At 35.7% G+C, this 17,942-nt stretch overlaps 1 protein-coding gene across 2 annotated transcripts in view; it reads left to right on the top strand.

Annotated features, from left to right (window-relative positions):
* IL1RAP (interleukin 1 receptor accessory protein) overlaps positions 1-17,406 on the top strand; it is a gene marked incomplete at its 3' end in the record, with an annotated part of 132,398 nt that extends 114,992 nt beyond the window's left edge. The window contains exons 9-11 of one of the 2 annotated variants that reach the window (XM_082625580.1): positions 5,200-5,343; positions 6,674-6,817; positions 16,688-17,406. In XM_082625580.1, coding sequence (XP_082481706.1) covers positions 5,200-5,343; positions 6,674-6,817; positions 16,688-17,406 — 1,007 coding nt within the window. Of the gene's footprint in view, positions 1-5,199; positions 5,344-6,673; positions 6,818-9,325; positions 12,636-16,687 lie in introns of those variants that run through there. The other variant, XM_082625581.1, reaches the window with a different exon arrangement.
* Positions 17,407-17,942: the final 536 nt, after the last annotated feature.

Below are 17,942 nucleotides of genomic sequence, written 5' to 3'. Positions count from 1 at the left end.
TTCCTATTCTAGAACTTAGGATACCTAGACCTATACAGAATGCACTCTTGTGTAGAGCTTCTTTCATTCAGAAAATATTCTTAATATTCATGCCATTGTATCAGTCATTAGCTCCTTCTGTTTGCCAAGGAATGTTTTTTTAAAAGAATATATCACAGCTTATTTATTCATTCTCTGGGTGGAGGACATTTGGGTTGTTCACAGTTTTGAATTGAGCTTCTGTTAATATTCTTATCCAAGTCTCTTTATGGACTTTTATTTTTACTTCTCTGATCTGAATATCTACTGTGGAACTACTGGCTTAGTTTTATCAGAAACTGCCAGACCTTTCTTCCCAAGTGGTAGTATCATTCTGCACTCTCACCAACAGTGTATTCACATCTTTGCCATTTGGTGTTGTTAATCTTAGTTTTAGCCATTTTGGTGAGTTCATGGTAGTACCTCACTGTAGTTTTTATTTTTCATGTCACTGATGACTAAGATACTGTGTACATTTTCATATACTTATTAGTCATTGGTATCTTCTTTTGTGATATGACTATTAAAATATTTTGTTCATTTTATAAGTGAGTTGTTTGTGTTTTCATTATTGAATCTTAGCAGTTCTTTTTTCTATCCTGGATACCAGTTCTTTGTCAGATAGATGCTTTGCAAATACCTTCTCCCGGTCTGTGTCTTGCCAGTTCCTTTCTTCAGTGGTATATTTTAGTGAACAAAGGTTATTACTCTTGATGAGGTGTAATTTATTAATGTTTTCTTTAATGGTATTGTGTTCTGTGTTCTAAGAAATGCCCTCAAGTCATCAAGCTTCATCTTTTTATGGGGGAGTCTATGATCCATCTCCAATTATTATTATTTTTAATGTATTTTGTGAGGTAGGGATTGAAGTTTATCTTGTGTTATATGGATATCCAGTTCCAGCACAACTTGTTGGAAAGATTTTTATTTCCTCATTATGTTGCTCTGGTGCCTTTCACTGCATACATAGCTTTAGATTGGAAGTGTTCTTTTTCTTTTTATTCTTTCAGCCTTTTGAAGGTGCAATTCCATTGTCTTATGGCTAATATTATTTCTAATATGAATCAGGCAGGATTTTCTTTTTAATCATTTTTCCCTTTATGTACGCCCCCTCTCTTTTTCTTTGGCAGGTTTTAAGACTTTCTCTTCTTCATTGATTTTCAAAAATTACATCATGATACACTTTGCTGTAGTTTTATTTGTATATATCTTCTTTAAGGTTCTTTATACTCCTTAGTTCTGTGAGTATATTTTTTATTTAATTTGAAAACACCAGCCATTATTTCTTCAAGTATGTTTTGCTCATTCTTTCATTTATTCATCCTTTCCTTTTATTCTAGTACTTCAGTTATATTTAGGATAAACCCCTCAGCATTGTCCCACATGTCACTGAGGTTCTCGTTATTTTTTTTCGTCCTTTTTTTCACTCTGTGTTTCACTTAGGATAGTTTCTGCTGACTATTTCTTTCTTGATATCTAATCTGCAGTGTTTTTAATTTCAGGATTTTCTTTTTCAGTTTTTGAATTTATATTTCTCCATCAAAATATCTGTACTGATATTTCCTATTTGCTCTTATAATGTTCATGATCCTTTTTTTTAATTCAACAGATATATTTATAATACTCATTTTAAAGTATTTATCTCCTAATTCCACATGATAGCCATTTTTATTGGCTATCTTTCTTCTGATTATGGGTCTTTTTTTGGCTTTTTTTCTGTCTAGTTTTTTTTTTTTTTTAATCCTATACTGGACATTATAGATGGTACACTATTGACTGTCTGAATTTTATAAATGCCTGTGAATTTTTGTTCTAGCAGGTAGTTAATTTACTTGCATAACATCTTGCTTATTTGAAGCATCTTGCTTATCTTTCTAGAGTAGGTCCAAACTAGGCTTCTCTCTAAGGCTAGATTGGACATATTTCTAAGGCGTATACTATCTGGGATCTCTACTTAATACTTGGGGAACTAAATAAAGTTTCTTCAGTCTGGGTGGTCTTAATTCAAATGTCTCTCAGCCCTGTGTTTGCTCCTAAGTTGTTCAGTTCCCAACTCTTTAGCAGTCATTTCTTCCCTGGTGGTTTTTCTTTCACTGGTAGCTCTTCCTTGCCTGACCCTGAGAAGTGTCACTCTTTGTATTTTTCCAAAGACTTGTGGATTTCTAGAGCTCTTTGTCTACATAGTTTTCTTCTTTCCAGTACCCAGGTCTACAAATGCAGTAGTCATGAACTCTACTTTTGGTTTCCTCGCTCAGTGTATATACTGTGTGTCTGTGTCACAGTCCCCAAAGTGCCATTAGGCAAAAAGCCAGGGAGATCGTGAGCTTACCTTTTTGTATCCTATCCTATGTGATCTCACAGATCACACTCCTACACAACCAGTTGTCCAAATTTGAAAAGTTGTTATTTTAGATATTATGGAGAGAAGGCTACCCCAATCACTTCTCTAAGATCAGAAGCTGAAGTCCAAAATACACAAATTTTAACACACTATGATAGCCAAACAAATCAGGTGGTTAGCTGGAAATCTGGGCTCTGGAGCCTGCCATTACTATAGAATTGCAAAAGGAATGGAGGGAATTCTGATTCAGAGAGTAACAGCAGAGCAAATTGCTAAATTTTACTCCCTCCTGAATCAAATTATCAGTGAGATCAAAGATAGAAGCAGTTTAGGAGTCCAATTTGGTCAAAATACATCACTCCTTTTGATTGGAAACCCTTTGGTTTGGGATTGCTCAGAGGATCAGTGTGGGGCAGACAGAAAATGTGGGCTAAGGGTCATCCTTTCCCTACAAGGCGACAAAGCTGTATTTGAAAGCTTCTTAGAGCACTTCCTGAATGTGATTCAAACCATTTAGAAATTCAGACTTGTGAATTATTTATCTTAAGAGTTCAATTAGTTAAATAACATTAGGAACTTCTTGATATCATCAAGATGGTCCAAAAAATACAATCTGTAAATATGACACATATAATTGTATGACACAAAATTTTAAAAAGTTCTACTAGAAATAAAGTAGGCAGTAGTAAAATGAATGTGACAGAGGGAAAGCCATGAGTATAATTTATCTCTTGATCACTAAGCAAGGTAACTATTGATATTTTAAAAAAATCCATTTCAGGTTAGTGCATCCACTGACCTCTTTTATTTTTCCTTATTGTGAAATGTTCACCCAGAGGGAGCCAAAATAACTGAGCAAATAATGAAGATGACAGTGGGAATTAACCCAGTATGTTGTTAACATGTACTCAGAAATACCAAGGACACAGCAATTTTCATGCCAGCTACTCAGATTGATCTTAGTAAATTCTCATCAACTGCACTGACACAGCTTCTGGCATTTTATCATGGGACTTTTCTTATTTTAAAGCACCATTGTTCATGGGATGAGTACAAGAGTACCTAATAATTCTGCACTGCAGAGTCCCAGGCTGTATCTACATCAGAATTATACCCAGAATTTAGGATAATGAACTCGAAACTTAATGATTATTCCCTTTAATAAGAGAACTTCAGACTCCACTCCACGCTGCTCAACTTTTTCCCCTTAGAATAGCTACCTGTTTTAAAAGGGATTTTTCCACTAATATATGATCAATAATTGAACTTCATTGTAGTGTTGTGCAAAGATCTCTGAACTTTGGAGTCAGGAAGGCTTGATAACAATCCCAGGTTTGAAGAAAATTTTTCTATGCCTAGTCCAGGCAAACACATAACACCTATGATGTTCAGGTGCTCAAAGGGGCCTTTTCTCACCACCATACCTGATATACCTCTCCTGCCCCAACCCCCCCACCCCAGGTCACTCCATCACATTATCCTGGTTTATTTCCTTTATAACACTGATCACTGTCTAAAAGTAAATGTCTTATTTATTTATTTCCACATTTACTTCCCTGCATTAGACTTTTAGCCCTAAGAGGGCAGAGACCCTTCCTGTCTTATCTACCATTATAACCTCGACAGCTTCTAGCATATAGTAGATGTCAGTAAGTAACTGTCAAATCAACTAATACATAATTTAAGCCATTTCTGCTTCAGATCCAATAAATATTTTGTTCCATCTCAAACTCTTAAGTTTCATTTTCACAAGCTAATAAAACAGCCAAATGAAGTTACTAATACATAGTATAGTACTAGATTTATTTTAAATATCCCAAAAGTGTGTAGTGTTATATCAATAGATGCTTATTCAGATCCTAGAAATTCTCAGGATAAGATGGATGAAGCAGACATAGTCTCTACCTAGAGGACTGCAAATGTATAGTTTAATGGGGAGTGAGAAAGGGTGGAGAAGCAGGCTTGTAGAATGTGTATCCTAGTAATGTAGACCTGAGAGATACTTTCAGGGCCAAGCATACTCAGCATTTGGTGGATACCCTCATTTTCTGCTCAATTATAATAAGATTTTTGAGGCCTATTGCCAAATATAAAGAAAAAAGAATTAAATTTCTTCCATATGGCACTGGACAAGAGGAGGAAATTAAGACTGATATAAACACATTAAAATTTTTTTCTCAGGGGCTTCCCTGGTGGCGCAGTGGTTGAGAGTCCGCCTGCCGATGCAGGGGACACGGGTTCGTGCCCCTGTCCGGGAGGATCCCACATGCCGCGGAGCGGCTGGGCCCGTGAGCCATGGCCGCTGGGCCTGCGCGTCCAGAGCCTGTGCTCCGCAACGGGAGAGGCCACAACAGTGAGAGGCCCGCGTAATGCAAAAAAAAAAAAAAAAAATTTTTCTCAATTCAACTGCTCCAGCAATTAAAATTCTACCAATATCATGGGCTGGTCCAGGTAAGAGATGCACAAACAGAGGATGGAGTTACTTTTCAAAAATATTTTTGAGGAGATTCAGATGTCAGTTTGTGAGTTTAATTGGATGACCTTTTAAATTCTTCTCAATGACAAGATTCTGTTTTAATTTGTATATCATCAAATTCTATTCATATCATCTAATAATTAAAAAACACCTTCTGTGCCACTTTCTGGAAACAAAAAGATAAATATGCCACAGCCTAGTATTAAAACATAGAGCTTAACCTCTACCATGTTATCTTGTTCACACAGGTAAGTCAGATTCATGGCTCAGCTGCTTGGCGTAAACAGCTATTTACAGGATGATGGATCACCAAAATCATCACGTACAAATCAGTTTGTTTCTTTGTTTTTCATTCCAATGCTAGCTCCAAGATACACAGTGGAACTGGCGTGTGGTTTTGGAGCCACAGTCCTACTGGTGGTGATTCTCATTGTTGTTTACCATGTTTACTGGCTAGAGATGGTCCTATTTTACCGGGCTCATTTTGGAACGGATGAAACCATTTTAGGTGAGTAATGAAAGTTTGTTGTAAATCTCCCTACTGTCATCTTTAGAAAACATGTTGGCTTGATAAAACCTAGATTAAATGGAAGTTGTAATTAGACTACCTTTTGTTTCAGCCCTTGCTATTGAAAATCTTCCTAATGCATATTATTCTGCTTTCTTAGGTCAATATGTGATTTAGTTTAGATCAGCACTATTCAAATAGAAATACAATGCAAGCCACATACATAATTTAATGTTTTTCTAGTGTTCACATAAGAAAAAGTAAAAGAAAAAGTGAAAATAATTTTAATAATATCTTATCTAATTTAATATATTCCAAATACTATCATTTTTAGCTTGTAATTAGTATTAAGTTAATAGAGATATTTTAGTCTTATTTTTGGTACTAAAAATCTTCAAAATTCAGTATGTATTGTATTTTACACATATAGCATATCTCAATTCAGACCAACTGCATTTCAAGTGCTCAATAGCCACTTGTGGCTTGTGGCTACTATACTGGACCCTGCATGTCCACACTCTTTGTAACCACAGGTGATCCATGTACCAGAAACATCACATGGGAGCTTACTAAGAGGAGAATCTAAAGCCTAACCCCTACTCTGAATCAGAATCTATATTTCAACAGTATCCCGAAATGATTCATATATACACATTCAAGTTTAAGGAGCACTGTTCTAGTGCATATGTGCCTGGTGACAAGAATGAAACATTTAACCTATAGATTCTTAGACCCATCCCATAAAGATTCTCATTGAGTGGGCTTGTGGAAGAGACACAGAATCTGTATTTTTAATGAGAGGTGATTTTTATAATTAGGCAATTTTGAGAAAGATTGATTCATTGAATCTAAGTATATTTTTAATCGTAGATATTTTCAGGTGTACATAATTAGACAGTTTCTCAAGGTTTTGCTCAATTTATAATTCTAACTTATTAGTAAGTGACATACTAGGACAGGAACTAGAAATTTTCTGCATGCTATTATTGCCAGCACCTCTGATTGAGTATTTGCTTCCTGATTCTGTTAATTCATAGTTGAATGAGCCAAACCTCACTCATTCTCCACTACAAAATCTGAACTCAGTGAGATGAGAGGAGAAGGCACATCAGATGAAATTTTCAGTTACACCTTAAAATAGTCATTTTGCCTGGACACCTGTCACAGGTGGGAAATCACACTGAAATCTGTCAGCTAATTTATATAAGTAAAAAATGAAAATGTCTAATATTCAAAAGTTTGATTTCAGAAAAAAATGCAATACTATTGAGGAACATTCCTAATTTATATTGGATCTGTGTTTTCTGTTTTTTTTTTTAATTTTTGCTAGATGGGAAGGAATATGATATTTATGTATCCTATGCAAGAAATGCTGAAGAAGAAGAATTTGTCTTACTGACCCTTCGTGGAGTCTTGGAGAATGAATTTGGATACAAGCTGTGCATCTTTGACCGAGACAGTCTGCCTGGGGGAAGTAGGTATTTCAGATGAATAGAGGTGATGCTACACTTAAAGGCAGAGAAGATCCTTAGCTTTGGGTCATGTACAACAGTCCTGGTACAGCTCTTGGCATCTTTGGACATTTAAATGTCCAAGGCTTTGATGTAATAGACAGACTCTAGGAATAAATCTACATTGTAAGATGTAGACTATAAGTACAGTTTATGGTATTAAAATATTTTCCCAGGTAAGCTTTAAAAACTTAGTGTCAAAAGAGTGTAGATGCACGGTGGATTAGATCTCTAAGTGCCACAGCTTTAAACATTTTGTTTACTCACATTTAGATTTTTAGAAGGTTTAGCTAATTTGCATTAATCTGCCTCCAATTTTTTCATAAAGACTGAGTTTAAACAAAACACTTTTATAAAGACTGAGGTTTACTCAATTTTACTAAATATGAGGTGCAGAAGAGAGTGCATGGAATCCTTCTTTATATTACTTACTGATAGTAAGTAGAATGTTTCTCTGTGGCATTTGCTAATGTCCTTTTCTTCACCCTTGTTTTCTGGCAAACCAGTGCTACTCAAATCCCCCCTTTTCTTGTGTCTGTTTCTTCCTTTCTATCAGATTACACATTTGAGATAAGCTTAACGTTTTACAAAGGCCAGTATATTCTAATAGGTTTTTAAAAAGTTCGAAATGCTGAATGATTTTAAATAAAAGTATACCTCTAATTTTCAGATCCAAACAGTAACACATAAAGTGATAGTACATTTGAGTCTGTTTTATAAATGCACAGTAGCACTCCTAAACCCATTGTTAAACTCCATACTGGTAAAAATGGATGTAATATCTCTAATCTTTACAACAAACTAATTTATTTTCTCCCCCTAAAATCCTGTTTAATCACTTAACATGTTTTTTAAGGTTACATTGGTAATTAAGATAAAGAATAGACATTAATGTTTATTCTTATTTTGAATTAGCTGGATCACTTACTGTGTCTCCCCATTCATCACCCAAAAGTCCATCATGCTTCCGTTCTACAGCGGATATCTCTTTTGGTATAATTTTGCCAGGAAATGATGACTTGACTGTATAGTTAAAGGATAAATTCCACTCATTTTAAGGCTTAAAATCCTAAATAATTTATTTATCTATTTATTCATTCATACAGCCATTCAACAGATATTTACTACTGTGTGAAAAGTTATATAAAGATACATGGTATAACAACAGTGTAAGACCCTCCAGTACGAATTGATAGTTCTTTGAAGAATTCACGTTCTACATAATTACTCTTGCATCTTGCTTTTGATGGTTGATGCTTGTGATCTTTTGCATTCTCCCTGCTGTTCTCACTCAGTCCCCTTTGCCTCTGGGTCTCTCTCCCTGCTTACACACAGTCAACCTCCAGGAATACTGCTTGGAGAGGGCAATTACTTATTCCTGGATTCTCCTTAAGGCTGCACATGCTATTTTAATTGCAAGTCTTTCCCCACTGCCTCTGTACCTGCAAAGATTAAGGCGCAAAATGACTGCTTAGTGGAGTATTGTAAGCCATGAAATAGCTTTCCATAACACTGGTGCATTCCCTGGAGTTGGCTTCTATCTGAACCCCAGGTAAAAGATTATTCAGTCCTTGATAAGCAACCTCGAGGAGATAGATTATTCCAAAGAATTTAGTGATAGGAACTAATCATAGCCCTTGACAACAGAATAAGATTACACTGCACTTCCATTTTCCCTGCTTTTTCTTCTTTTTGGACATGAAGAAAACATTTGCCTGTTAGTGAAGGCACACACATCAGCTAGCAGCTGCCGAAACACATGGCTTCACAGTAATGATAGGAGTTTAAAGAGAAAGATTCAGGGACTAATTTAGGCTCCAGAACAGAGCAGAATAGAAAGCTGAGCTGAGAATGTGTTACCAGCCAAAATGCCATTCAGTTGGCTAGATTTTCTTAATTTCCTATTCCAATGACAGTGATACTAGTCTGAGTTGGGGAGGTGTCTGGCAATAGAGAGGGAGTTTCAAAAAATGAAGAGTTCTACTCTTGCTGTCCTGTGTTAGTGAAAAAATGAACTTCTATGACTTTGACTCTATAATGTATATTTTTTGAATGCTCACTGGCACTAGAGAGTTAATACATGGGTGTCTTTGGGGAGAAAGGGCTCAGGAGCTGATTTTGCTGGGCCACAACATGTAACACGGTTTGAAGTAATTGATTTCAGTACAGTCCACTCATCCTTCACGTCCCAAATAATGCTTTTGAACACCAAGGTCATAGAAATACATTTTGGCTTTATGCTTGTTTAGAACTCTTTTTGGGTTGGAATATGTATGTATAGATTCTGTTCCCCGGAGGAGAGTGACATTTTGTGAACAGAGTGATTGGGACTAAGGACTAAGTGTTCTTCATAAAAAGTTTCACCTCAGTTCTCAGTCTGTTACCCTAATTTCTTTTCACTTGCTCCTCAAGTCCTATACCTTGGGGGAGTTCTTGGCCAACACTAATCCCCATGGTGTTTTCTTTCCCAGTTGTCACAGATGAGACCTTGAGCTTCATTCAGAAAAGCAGACGCCTCCTGGTTGTCCTAAGCCCCAACTACGTGCTCCAGGGAACCCAAGCCCTCCTGGAGCTCAAGGCTGGCCTAGAAAACATGGCCTCTCGGGGCAACATCAACGTCATTTTAGTACAGTACAAAGCTGTGAAGGAAACGAAGGTGAAAGAGCTGAAGAGGGCTAAGACGGTGCTTACGGTCATTAAATGGAAAGGGGAGAAATCCAAGTATCCGCAGGGCAGATTTTGGAAGCAGCTGCAGGTGGCCATGCCAGTGAAGAAAATTTCCAGGTGGTCTAGAAGTGGAGAGCAGGGTCTCTCCTATTCATCCTTGAAAAATGTATGAAAGGGCAAATGAAAGGGGTAAAAAGATCCAAGGGTACTCCAGGAAGGAAGAATTCCCCCTTCTTTATTCCCAGTTTATTGCTTCATGGACAGAAAAAAAAATCTATGGAAGCCTCCCCATAGAGATAAATTCAGGGTGACTGTAGGAAGAGCTGTTCTGCTTCCTCAGGCAATAGTAAGGCTTAGAATGCTAGTGCCACCTCCTGTCACCAGTGTCTGATGTCACTATGTCCTTTGCAGACAAAGACTTGGTTGATGCGAATTTCCCCTTCTGCATCCTCCATTCCTCCCCCTACTCATCTCTATCCTCTCTCTCTCTCTCTCTTTTGAAATAATCTTAACATTATGGGGCAGCCTTTGCTGTGGATTTAAAGACCCTTTAAAGATGAGTCATCTGTTAACAGGGTCATTATGAGTTTCCAAGTATAGTTTTCATTTTCTTTTATTTTTACTCATCCATTAAAAAGGTAATCAGGGCCTAAATTTATTTTAGCTAAGGATAAAAACTCTTTTGCTCATTCAGCTGTATCAGTCACCCTCATAGCAAGACTGACACCACTTTGGATGATACAAAGCAGAGTAACTGAAAATATTCCTTAGACAGTAATTGGTTTAAAGGGCTATCCTGAATTGTCTCCTACTATGCAACCCATGTCCTCTATCTCAGGTAATTGATATCATATTTGTCAACTTGAAAAATGTATAGTAATTTTTATTAAACTCCCGATTATCTGTAGGTTGACCCATATTTATCATTCCATCTCCCTACCTACTGCATCTTGTGTCAGTCATTGGGAGTTTGCAGGTGGTTCCTCACTTGGTTCAGTCGGATAGGAAGCTTCTTTTAATGGTGCTAATACCAAGTAAAATAACAGCAAAAAGCTTTTAGGGCATTTTCTGTCTTATGAGAAAAGCACAGAACAGGGTGTTTGTCAATTTGCCTTTTAATCTCAACCTTGCTAATGTGAATATTAGGAAAGCAATTTCTCATTTGTTTCTGTCTCCCCATTGTAAAGTGTGAAAGTTAGACTTAGTGACCTTGAGAGTGCTTTTAGCATGAATATTCTAAGAGCATTAACTGGACCCCAAGCATTTTTCATATTTTATTCACTGGTACAGTTAATACACTCACTCCAAACAAGTCAGTCTGAATAGTCACTGTTAATGAAACGTGTTTTAGTTTATTTTAAGTAAACTTTTACTGTTCTTAAGACTTGGAAAAGTGAAAACTAAGTCCAGAGTTTACAGAGTGGTGAATATGTATGTTACATATAGAGTTTTACAAATATATGTATGTATATACACACAAGAATTATATATGTATATATATTGCATATATATACACATGAATTACATATATATACATATATGCATACATGAATTGTATATATTATATATATATAAATATATATATATATATATACACATACTCACACTATATATACACATACAGACATATGACTTTAAATAGTTATTGGCACAATATTATGAATTACTAGGACTCTTATCCAGTTTTTAAATTACCTTCTTTACTGTAATATTTTTGTGTCAGTGTTTTCTGTACATTAATATTTGTGAATTTACAGCTCACAGAGTGGTAGTTGTTGTTAGCTCTTGCTTTCCCTAAATTAGTATAAATAACTTACTACTGCCACAGTTGATCTGGGTGCAACAGAATCTCTTGTGCATAGAGCTTCCATGGTCACTGCTAAGCAGTAGTCAGCCCTCTGGCATTAACTGATCATCTACTATGTTCTGAGCACACACACTTAGAAGCTAAGCTATATTAATCTTAGTGCTCAACTACTGGAGAGATAAATCTCTATTTGGACTGTTAAGTAATACAGGAAAAGAAAATAAAAATACCTATAAATGAGACTGGGTATCCTATGAAAAATGGGAATTCATAATTTAAGGAGATCCTTATCTTAGTAGTATGAATGTTTATAAACAATTCTAAAACTATCTGCTACATTTGTGTCCTCCTGAGGTATTAAAGTCTATTTAATAAATCATTTTTCTACAGAGAAGTTAATGATTATTTTTATTAAAAAAAAAAACCTTCATGAATCATTGACCATAAACCTATGGTATGGGGTCACTCTTGGATCTAACTTTTTTAGCCTTACTAATGCTTTTCTTTATTAGAAACCACAATTACTCCTCTTATTAACCCTTCACTCACAAGACCAGAGGAGAACTGACTTCAGATAAGATTTGAATATCAATTCTAGCATGAATTTTAGGTAAATGAAGGACAGCCCCATTACCAAGGGGCTGTTCTCTTGCCAATGCTGCATTCTTTTTGCACTTTTGGATTTTATATTTACCCCAAATGCTGTTTGGTGCCCCTAGAAACTTCTTGATACTTCTTGTCCTATTTATATCCCTGTATTTGGTACTGAAATTTTCCGAATGCTAAAATCTAAAGCAACTCAAATCTAAATGATATGTCTCATCTTAAGATAATTTTGTTTCAAGATTTTTTTGTTTTATGTCCCAGAAGATGCCCAATACAGATTATCTGAGTGAGATGGAGAAACATAATTTGGAGAACAAGAAGAAATCACTCTCTAATGTTAAAAATAAAAGTATCTAATCTTAAAAAGAAAAACCTTAATGGTTTTAGATATACGATATAAAGACCTTCTGCACCCAAGTTAACAAAAAACCATGATATATAAGTGTCTAATTACACAGTCATGTAAAATTATTTAATATTTTTCTGTGTTGTAATTTAGAAGATTCCCTAGGAGTCTAATAAACAAGGACGTCATTGTATTGGAGAACAAAAGCATTACTCCATTTGTTAATTATCTATTTTCTTTCCATAGGTTTTCATATATTAAGATTATTTTTTTTATTTTATTCATAAACTTTTGTATTTCCATTTTCCAATGATTTGTAAATTTGTTTATTTTAAAAATAAACCATTTATTTTAAGCTTTGAATTTTATTTTGTGCATGTGTTTTATGTCTTTATTTTCATGTTTGGGTATAAGAGATGAGAATACAAAGATTAATGATACACTTAGAAAAAGAAATGTTATAAGAGACATTAATTTTCTCTTTCTGAGAAAAATCTGAGAAAACTGGGAACTTCAACTCAAGAACATTTTTTTTTACATGTGAGTAAAAGAGTTACTTAATTAAAATGGTTTGATCTAGTATACCAGATGTGTGTATGTATGTGTGTGTATATGTGTGTGTATGTGTATGTGTGTATATGTATCTGTGTGTGTGTGTGTGTGTGTGGGTGTGGATTGAGAGAGAGAATCAGAGGGAGAGAGAGAGAAGGAGAGAGAGAGATGGGGAGTAGAGACAGGGAGAGAAAAACAGGCAGAGAGAGAGAGGAGAGAGTTTTAAAATAAAGACACAAGCCTATTCCTTTTTTGTTCAACTTGAAACTTGGGCAGCTTACAGTAATCTCTTACTTTTTATACGTTTTAATACAACCCTAAGGCAGTTGTTTTGAAAGATCAATTAACTAATGCCTTGTCGTTAGTTAATAGGTGATAATTTGAATCAAATATGCATTTCTATCACAAATTTCAAACAAATCAGTGATAAATATTTGGAAAGGCATTTTCTTTTGAGTTAATATTAAGTCTGTAGTGACAGGGAAGATTTCTTGCTCTTTAAAAAAAATCTTATTCATTTATTCCAAGATTATTTATTGGATCTCTATAACTGAGCTGGTTAGCTTAGTAAAAATTTTCCTACTGAAGAATTTCCAAGTTTCAAACCAGTCTCCAAAGAGTAGACTTAAGATCAATGAATGCAAGTTACAAGAAAACAATTTCTACTCATTTAAGAAGCAACTGTAAAGCAAAGCTAAACAATAATGTATTTCACTGTCTTTGGAGATATTAACCCCACCGCCATTACTAGAGGTGTACAAGCAGAGATTTGATGGAACTTATTGAGATTTTGTAAAAGGTTTTTTTGCATTGTATAAGTAATGATGATCCTGAAGTTGCTTCCAACTTTGAAAATGACTTACTGGAACACAGTGGTGACTATTTTCAATATCAGCTGTTTCAATATCAATAGTTTGGATATGATGGCTACCTGGCTATTACTGACCCTATTAAAATTTTTAAGATGTATCTTTCAGTCACTTACTGAAGTTACTAAGTCTATGACACAAATAAACTTGCAGTATAACAGAAGAGACATGTTCAGCAACTAGTCTGTCTATTTCTCTGTTTCTACTCAAGAAATATGAGGTATTTTTAGCATGGGCTAACAGATTATGTATTCCAGTAGTATTTTTTAAACTGAATAGACAGACTTTTAAAAATTAAAATACACATTTTAAGATGATTCTTTAAAGTTACCATTAGAATCAATCATTAGTCTATACACTATTTTTATATTGTTCTTTATGTATTATTTTTATTGTTATAAACAATATATAATATCATTATTAACTATAATAATATAATTGTTATTCAGTTTTGTATTATTATTGAATAATAATTTAATCAAGGTGATTAATTCAAAAGCGTACCATGCACTAGATATTTACCTATAGGTATCAATGTGTTGTCTAACCTACAATTTTGCTCTCATTATATGCATTTTATAGATGGATGAACTCAAACTTTTAAAGATATTAAAATAAATGATTATACTATTAAGATAAAACATTAAGATAAATGGAGAAACCAATATTTGAATTCAGATTCATCTTCCAAATTAGGTGCCCCCATTTTTTTTTATCTGTACTTCAAGTTTTAAGAGAGAGAGAAAGAGGTTTGCTACTCTTTCATACACCAGTAAACTAGCCAAAGAACAAATTTACAGCCCTAGTTTTCTTTTGGTTTTCTTTCTACTTTCAAGTTGATACCAAGGAGATTATGACTTTTACACGCCAGAGTGTTCTGGAATAGTGAAGAGTTCTAGATCAGAAACTGTGACTTCAAAACCAATTTAGTACGACACCAGAAAACTGATCTTATCAATCTACAGCCACACCTCAGTTTTGTTTTGTTTTTTTTTTTTTGAGCCAAACAGAATAAACGACCTAATTTAAGATGCCCTGTCCAAATAATACTCAGCATTAAAAAATAGTAAAAATTAACATCCTCAAATATGAAGTTGGACAATATGGAGGATAATAGAATAGGCCATAAAGGAGGCAGTTTCCTTCAAAGTATGTGAATACCCCTAGGTATAGCCCAACCCTTATCTGAGAAGCATATCCTATATCCATTCCTCAATGTCTGGAATTCCACAATTCATATTTGTTTTGGTTTGGGTTTTTTTAGCATTACCCTCTCTCAAATGCAAACCCTCCATTTTCAGGATGAGGTAACAAAATTAAAAACAAACCAAAAAAGCCATAGGATTTAAAGACAATTTTCTTTAGAGAATCTAAGACAATGTTTTATTTTCAACAGTGGTACCGTCATTGGACAGAACAAACATTTTCCTAAAGTGACTATTTTGAAGTGAAACACCCATACCCACACTCACACACACTCCCCCCACACACAATTTGAGTGCACAAGTTCCTTTTGTTGAAAAACTATCCATGTTATCTTAAGGTTATATCATATTTCTCATGATACAGGAGAAACAGTAGAGTTCCTACCCTTACATTCTCAGATTTATGAAAGGCAGCAACATAAGATTCTGAGCAGGACCAGAGAGGACAAAGGAGTTACCAAGACACACACACACACACACACACACACACACACACATACGGGCTTTGAAGATAAGTGAAAATTTAGATTTATCTTTTAAGAGTGCAGCAGAAATTGTCTAAAACACTTCATGCTCTTGATAAAACCAGTCAAAAGTTCTTAAACATTGAGCATGTTTCATTTGATTTTCCTTCAAATTCATGTTAAATGCATCAACTGGAAATAAATAATCTGGTAAAGAGCACAGTTCCTTCATTCCCTATCAAATTCATGATCCAATTCACTGAAAACTTCCAGCTTGTCTTCACAGGCTGAAAAGTTTCTCTGTCAGTGTTTTACCCCTGGCCTCAAAAGTGTAGGCATTCAACCTCATGGTCTGTCCACAGTACCTGTTTTCAGAGTTGTCAACGGCTGCCATTTATAAATTTGGAATTCCTTTCCTTTAGGAAATCACATTGTTTAAGCTCCTAAATCTCACAGTGAGTTAAGCACTCCATTTATCTCAAGAACTTTCCACTGGGTTCTGTCCAAATTGACCTCAATAACTATTAGAATTGAATGCTTCATGCAAAGTCTCAACTAATTGCCTGATTTTTACCAGTCATTTTTGTCATCATTGTTGACCCTTTAATTGATTTCCAGGCCAATCCTTCACACATACACACAAGAAAAAAAGAAAGGGAATTTTGGTTGACAGCACGGTCAATACTATGAACTGTCTGCTATATCCAAATATTTTAAGTAGCAAGAACTATAACTCTGTGTATCTTAGGAGGTAGTAATGCCCTATTGACCTTTACTGATAAGACTGTGTCTGGAGCATTATGTTCAGTCCTGTTCAGGGTACTATTTTTAGGAAACACATATATATATATATATATACTGAATATTATTAAAAGAAAAATTATAAAAGTGGGGAAGAGACTTGATACTGCATCATATGGAGAATAACATAAAATTCATGAAGTCATTTAATCTAGAGATAAGAAGAAAATACAATGAGATCACAAGAATTATGAAATATTTAAGATATTTTAAAATGTCAGATCCAAGACCACTGGATAAAAGTGGAAGGAATTTCAAAACAAGAAATTATTTACCAACGGAGCTGAAATTAGCTGCTTTTAGATGTGGTTAATTCCTCATCCTAAAGGTAGCAGATACTTTGCAACCACTGATAACAGTAGTGTAGATGAGATTCCTTACCTGGGTAGATTATTTAACACTTAGATCTTATATTCTCAAGTGTTCACTGCCTGTCCTTTGCAGGATTGTCAACAATGAACTGAAACCTATATAAGTTTTCACTAGGCATTGTCCTATCTTTCCATTTTCCTATAGATACAGTGGAAGCGGTTTTTGACTTCATTCAAAGGAGCCGGAGGATGATTGTTGTCCTGAGCCCAGATTATGTGACAGAAAAAAGCATCAGCATGCTGGAGTTCAAACTGGGTGTCATGTGTCAGAACTCCATTGCCACCAAGCTCATTGTGGTTGAGTATCGTCCCCTTGAGCATCCACACCCAAGCATCCTGCAGCTGAAAGAGTCTGTGTCTTTTGTGAGCTGGAAGGGAGAAAAGTCTAAACATTCTGGTTCTAAATTCTGGAAGGCCTTGCGATTGGCTCTTCCCCTGAGAAGTCTGAGTGCCAGCTCTGGCTGGAATGAGAGCTGCTCTTCCCAGTCTGACATCAGTCTGGACCACGTTCAAAGGAGGAGAAGTCGTTTGAAAGAGCCCCCAGAACTCCAGAGCTCAGGGAGGGCTGCAGATGCCTCTCCAGCCCCAGACATGATGTCCAAGCACAGAGGGAAGTCCTCTGCAGCCTGTCGCTGCTGTGTCACCTACTGTGAAGGAGAGAGTCAGCTTAGGAGCAAAAGCCGGGCAGAGATTCATACCCAGCCCCAGTGGGAGACACACCTCTGTAAGCCTGTTCCCCAAGAGTCAGAAACTCAATGGATACAAAATGGCACCAGATTGGAATCCCCTGCTCCCCAGATCTCAGCCCTTGCTCTTCACCATTTCACGGATTTATCCAATAACAATGACTTTTATATCCTATAATTACTGTGTGGTGGGTGGTGGCTGCTATTTCTACCAGCCCATTTTGTGTCATGAACCTATGGGAATAATTGACATTTTTATCATCTAATGGACTATCAGATTGTGTCCCTTTATTGATTTTTAAAAACTATTTATTTCTAGGAGACAAAAGATCCGAAGGACCCGAATCCAGACTTATTGCCTCTAATGGCCTCAGAAGAGCACACTCTTCTTGGGTCCTAGAAGGTCAGTATGCGCAAGTTGCCTAAAGTCTGATCCTCTCTCTTGCCCAATGGTTTTAAATGGAGCAAAGAATTTTATTGTTTCCTTTGAGTTTGTTGACCAACCTCATGTTATAAGTCAGTCAGGTGTACTTGGGCTATGACACTTACAGGGTATGTGTATCTTGAGGGAACATTATGGAAAGAAATTGGTTTTGATGGAAGCTGTAGGACTAAGCTCAACAGAAAACCTATAGCATATTTTCCCAGGAAGAACCAAATACTCCCACGCAGGGATACATGGTGTCCTCTGTCTCACTGTAAACTAGTGTTCTC

The sequence above is a fragment of the Mesoplodon mirus genome, assembly GCF_964341445.2.
Source record: "Mesoplodon mirus genome assembly, chromosome: 6".
Lineage (NCBI taxonomy): Eukaryota > Metazoa > Chordata > Mammalia > Artiodactyla > Ziphiidae > Mesoplodon > Mesoplodon mirus.
This window is presented reverse-complemented; position numbering and strand designations above follow the sequence as displayed.